Here is a 5864-nt window from a genome sequence, read left to right on the forward strand (position 1 = left end):
CCTGCATCGCGTGCCCGTGGCGTCCCGTCGTGTCCCGTCAAGGCAGAACCACAGTGGACGCTTCTCAAACTAGCGTCCCAAGCTCCCACTGATTTAAGCACCACTGTCTCTCTCGTCTCTCTCATTCGTCCCTCTCTTTTACTCCCTTTCTTCTCTCATGTTCAAGCTGCTTCTCCCTTCTCGCGGAGCTGCTTGGGAGCTGTTTGGTGGACCAAGAAATTTTGTTGTGTTTACATCCTGGTACGTATTTTAGTTTTTTAAGGAAATAAATATATATTATATTTAAATATTTGGGTGTTTATATTTGTTTAAATATGCATGCATTATTTAAATATTTGAGTGTTTATATTTGTTTAAATATGTATGTATTTATATGTAGTTGTTGAGTAATATTTTATAAATATTAGGTGATATTGTCATATATTAGAAGAAAAATGAGTGATTTATTATTAATATTTTGAAATGAATTTTTTTGAATAATATATATTTAATTTTTATAATTTTTAACTAGTTTATAGATAATCTTAAAAATTAAAGGAAATATTTTTAACAAAAAAAAAAAAAAAATATATATATATATATATATATATATATATATATATATATATATATATATATATATATATATATATCAATAATAGTATAATATTTTAATAAATGATGAAATTTATTAAAAATATAAAATTTTATATAAAAGAATAAATGAATAGGAAAATTCTTTTATGATATATTATATAAAAGAATGAAATGAAATAGATAAGATAATAGTATATTCTTAATAAAAAGTTTAATTATGAAAGAAAATAAATTTAATGTAAATTAGAAATTTAAGGATAATAGGAAAAGTTAATTTAATCTAAATAGTGGTTTAATTGAAAAAAAATTTAGTACTAGGTTAAGATTCGAATATATATATATATACATTTTGAAAAATTGTAAAAGTTAGTGAAAAAAGAGAAAAATAATAGGAAATTTAGTTTATAATATATTATATTAAAGAATAAAATAAAAGAGATAATATAATATTATATTCTTAATATAATTAAAAAAAATTAATAAATACCATAAATAGCCGAAATAAAGTTTATATTAGTTAAAACATAAAAGATATATATATATTTTTTAAAATATAGTAGTTGAATATGTAGATTAGAAATATTTAATGTTAAAATTATAGAAAGAAGAAAAAATTTCAAACAAAATAGTGTTTATAATATATTATAATAAATAATGTAGAGAATATATAATATAAATGAATATTATTAAGTTGATAGTTCAAACAAAAATAAAAAAATAAAAGAAATTAAAATAATTGAATATTTATGGTTATCCTAATCGATTATGAGAATTCAGAAAATCAAAAAATAATTAAATGAATCGAACCAAAAAACCAAAGTGGTTCGATTCATTTTATTATTTTTTTTCAACACATTTAGTTGAATATATGAGGTGAACCGGACAGTTTATCCGAGTACTTATAGAATTTCTTAGGTGACCGAATCAAACCGCAGCAGCATTAGATTTGATTTTTTAAAAAAATTTTAGATTTGAATTAAAAATTTAATAGGTTTGGCCGAAATAAAGAACCAAACTGCATATTTATTTGAATTCTTTTTTTTTTTTATAAAGTTAGGCAATACTATTAATTATAATTTTTCTTATGTGTCATTCAAATAACTAGAATTCTTATTTAATCAGAAAAATGTCAATTCCATCGTTTGCTACCTTATATTGGGATGGAGAAATTATTATTGATGGTGAAGGCTGCGACTATTGTGGGGGTTCATCAACAGTCATTACCATTGGTAGACGCATGGATTTTGGTACTTTAGGTATGAAAATAGTACGTGCAATTGATCTTGAAGCTGGGTGTGAATTTATATCGAATATCTTTTTCAGACAACCAATTGAAGGAGATGGTTCGGTGAAATGGGATTGTATGGGTTTGACTAACGATGATGATGTAAATATTATGTTTAATTTTATTGATGAAATTGGAGGTATGTCATCGATAGAATTATATATTGATATTTTTCGACCGGATGCATCTAGAAATGTTGTTGATGAAGCGGGACCATCAAATGTTGGTACTATTGATGAGGTAGTTGTTCGCTATCAATCATCTGAACTTGATAGTAGTACGTTTGAGGATAATGTTTTGGGGGTTATCAATGAATCTGAAGATATTTGTGAACGTCGATGGGTGTACGAATCAAACGAATCATACTTTTCTGATAGTCATAATTGCCCCAATAATGGTGTCGATGAAGAGGATTCTGATGAACAATGGATTGATAGTGATGAGGCAGACTTCAATCAGGATGTTGAGCATGATAATGAGGTAGTAGTCAACTTGCCTTCATACTATAACACTCATGTTGCAAACCCAATAATGCCTATTGTCCATCCTCCACCTTACTGTGAATTAGATTTTTCATTGCTAACAGTTGATCCATGGTCAAAACCGCAATATAGTTCAATGTGGGATCCATCGAATGAGTTTGAAGTTGGAATGACATTTCCGTCTAGAGAGGCTGTCCAAAGAGCTGCCAAAGAATATCATTTACTTAGGCACCATGACTTTTCTTATGATGAGACAAAGAGCAAAACGTATGCTATAAGGTGCAAATATAGAAACAACAATTGTAAGTGGAGAATGCGTATGCCTCGTCGGAAGGATCTGATATATGGAAAATTACTCGATATAACGGACCCCATACATGTGTTAATCCATCAATCTCACAAGATCATAGGCAATTGGATAGCAAATTTTTATCTGATTTCATCCTAGCAATTGTACGAGAACAGCCAAATGTGAAGATATCTGCGTTACAAGCAGAAATCAAAGATAAGGTTGGATATATGCCGAGTTATCGGAAGATGTGGAAGGCTAGACACGATGCAGTTGTTAAGATATTTGGTGGTTGGGAGGAATCTTTTACAAGATTGCGTCAATTCATGCTTGCGTTGTGCAAACACAACCCCGATTCTTCGTTCTTGATTGAAGATGACCCTCTGTTTGTTAATAATAAATTAAAACCTGAGAATCGGGTTTTCGATAGGATGTTTTGGGCATTCAAACAAACAATTGAAGGTTTCAAGCACTGTCGGCCAGTTATTTTTATAGACTCCACATTTTTATATGGAAAGTACAAAGGGTGTTTATTTTGTGCTACGGGACTGGACGGCAATAACCATATTTTTCCTATTGCATGGGCAATAGTTGATTGTGAAAATACAAGGAACTGGGATTGGTTCATGTCTTGTTTACGGGTGTTTGTGACTGATCGTTCTGATATTTGTGTTATATCAGACAGACATATTGCCATTAAAAAAGCAATGCAGCAAGATTGGTGGCAGCCTCCTAATGGACATCATCGATACTGCTTAAGACACGTACTGAGCAATTATAACACGAAGTTTAAAAATCCTGACATGAAAGAAGCTCTCCGAAAGGCAGGTTAGTTTTTGCCAAAGAATATTATTTTTGCAAGTATTAATTGCATTTTCAATTTTATATAATACAAAAAATGTCAATTTTTTTTAACAGCTCACCAAATTCAGAAAAAGAAATTTTTTGATGCCATGGACACAATCAAGAGCGAGCATCCAGATACATTTGAATGGGCCAGAAATATACCATTGGAGAAATGGACACGTTCTCATGATGGAGGAAAAAGGTATGGCTCCATGACAACCAATACCGTTGAGTCAGTTAATGGAATGCTTAAGGGGATTCGTGCACTACCAATAACTACAATGGTAGAGAAAATATTTTTCCAATGTGTCCAATATTTTGACACACGCCGCACGACCTTCCGCGAACAATTGCAGTTGGGCTTCAACTTAACACCGGCATGTCGTCAAATTTTGAATGAAAATTTGAATGAAGCAAACTCACTTAATGTTCGATTATTTAATCGCGATTGTGGTGAATTTGAAGTTTGGAAGGATAGAACTGGGGACAACCACATCGTCAAACTTTATGAGAGGACATGCACATGCGAGAAGTTTCAAGAGATACGTATTCCATGTTCTCATGTCATAGCAGCATGCCAATCAATGTCAATTAATTATGAGCAATACGTTTCAAATTATTATACATTGGAACGAACGCTTAAGTGCTATGAGTGGCAGTTTCATGCACTTGGACATCATGATGATTGGCCAACAGACAATGATCCAATCCTTGTACCTGACCCAAATCGGAAAAGGTCTAAAGGAAGACCAACTTCTTTAAGGAAGATGAATGAAATGGATTGGATGGTGATTCAAAAGAGAGGGGATCCGTCTAAAATCCATTGAAGGACACTATTTTCAAATACTTTGTATTATTATCATAAATTGTTGGACATAGTTTTCATTATTATGTTTTCATTTTATGTGTATTATTACCCCCCCGTTGTTAGGTTACGTACTTTTCAATTTTATCTTAAATTATTGCATTATTTAATATAATTACTGCATTATGATTTATTTCGTATATATTTATTTATGCTCTCTTTTGTTTATGACTTAGATAAAATAATGGCTCGTATAATGCGCACTCCGAAAAGAATTGTCAGTCAACAACAGCGGGCAAGAGTACATGGTTTAATTAGGAATTTGATTAATCTACCTATGGAAGTAACACCATCAACTACAGGAGATTACCTACTCTGCATTGTTAAGCATATGATAAGGGTGAATGGGCTAATTCAACAAATCATATGGGAAGGAGAGCTATTAACAGATAAACCTAGATATTTGGCTTTAAAGTCAGCTTTTAGTTGTGTCCAGGATAAAGGCATACTTGACAGTGTATGGCGAAAATTAGAAGCTAACCGTACCCCATCATATTTACTACTTCTTAAAGGATTTGTCAAAGAATATGCTAATTGGGTCGCTACAAGGACAATGTGTCGGGCGAGTGGTATAAAAATGAGTGATAGGATGAAATATACTATGGTAAAGACTTTTTTACCTAAAATTGACTACACATTGGAGAAAGATATTTATGACGAGCTAATTAGATCATGTCCTGTAAATCAAATAGTCAGACTGACCTAATTAGTTGATGTAGTAAACAATGTTTATATAGTAAACAATGATGTACTTTTATCTTTGCATTGACTATGTAATGTAGACTTATTAATTAATGCATTGAATGAGAAATTTTTATTTATACCATTTTATACGTGTATTAAATATTTTTGTTACCATTCATGTTTTATTTACTGTATAAGGAAAATATGTGTATTGTTTTACCTGTCACAAATACAAAATGAAAATGTATATTTAATATAATGAATAGGTATGGCTAATCAACAAACAAGAAGAGATTACATTGTGCCAGGTCCAATTGATCCAGAGCTTCTACGACTCCAGTCACAACACCGTTCTGAAGGGATTTGGTCTGGTACAATGGACCATGAGGTGCTTACATGTAGAAGGCAGGGGAACATATTGCATGCTGACATTGATGCCCGAATTATTCCTCATCTCCACGATTCTGGATTTATTGGAATTGCTAGATTAGGATTTTTTCCCCTTGACTGGCACCTTATTAGTGCCTTTGTAGAGCGATGGCGACCGGAAACTCATACATTTATGATGCCAATTGGGGAGTGCACAATCAGTCTTTAAGATGTTGGCATTATCACCGGATTGCCAATACATGGTTCTGCAGTAACTGGAATGTCACGAGCCGAATGGCCAGAAGTTTGTGAGCTCTTGTTGGGAGCTAGACCATCTCCAGAAATGATTCGAGGACATACATTAAAATTATCATGGCTAACTGATGAGTTTGGAGCTATTCCACATGAAGCTGATGATTTAACAGTGTTATGGCATGCAAGAGCATTCATATTACGACTCATCGGTTC

General features: G+C 32.1%; 1 protein-coding gene across 1 annotated transcript; it reads left to right on the forward strand.

The window, feature by feature from the left end:
* Positions 1-1702: 1702 nt before the first annotated feature.
* On the forward strand, positions 1703-4420 carry LOC110632398 (uncharacterized). The gene is made up of 3 exons (XM_058154058.1): positions 1703-2603; positions 2651-3460; positions 3551-4420. Exons 1-3 carry the CDS (start codon positions 1703-1705, stop codon positions 4303-4305), a joined length of 2466 nt encoding a protein of 821 aa, XP_058010041.1. The 3' UTR covers positions 4306-4420.
* The last annotated feature ends 1444 nt before the right edge of the window (positions 4421-5864 follow it).

This window comes from Hevea brasiliensis, chromosome 1, assembly GCF_030052815.1.
Source record: "Hevea brasiliensis isolate MT/VB/25A 57/8 chromosome 1, ASM3005281v1, whole genome shotgun sequence".
NCBI classification, from domain to species: Eukaryota; Viridiplantae; Streptophyta; class Magnoliopsida; order Malpighiales; family Euphorbiaceae; genus Hevea; species Hevea brasiliensis.

Coding starts and splice junctions, on each gene's coding strand:
- LOC110632398 (XM_058154058.1), top strand. CDS start 1,703: ATGTCAATTCCATCGTTTGCTACCTTATATTGGGATGGAGAAATTATT. Junction 2,604..2,650: donor TTCTTATGATGAGACAAAGA/GCAAAACGTATG, acceptor AACAATTGTAAG/TGGAGAATGCGTATGCCTCG. Junction 3,461..3,550: donor AGAAGCTCTCCGAAAGGCAG/GTTAGTTTTTGC, acceptor TTTTTTTAACAG/CTCACCAAATTCAGAAAAAG.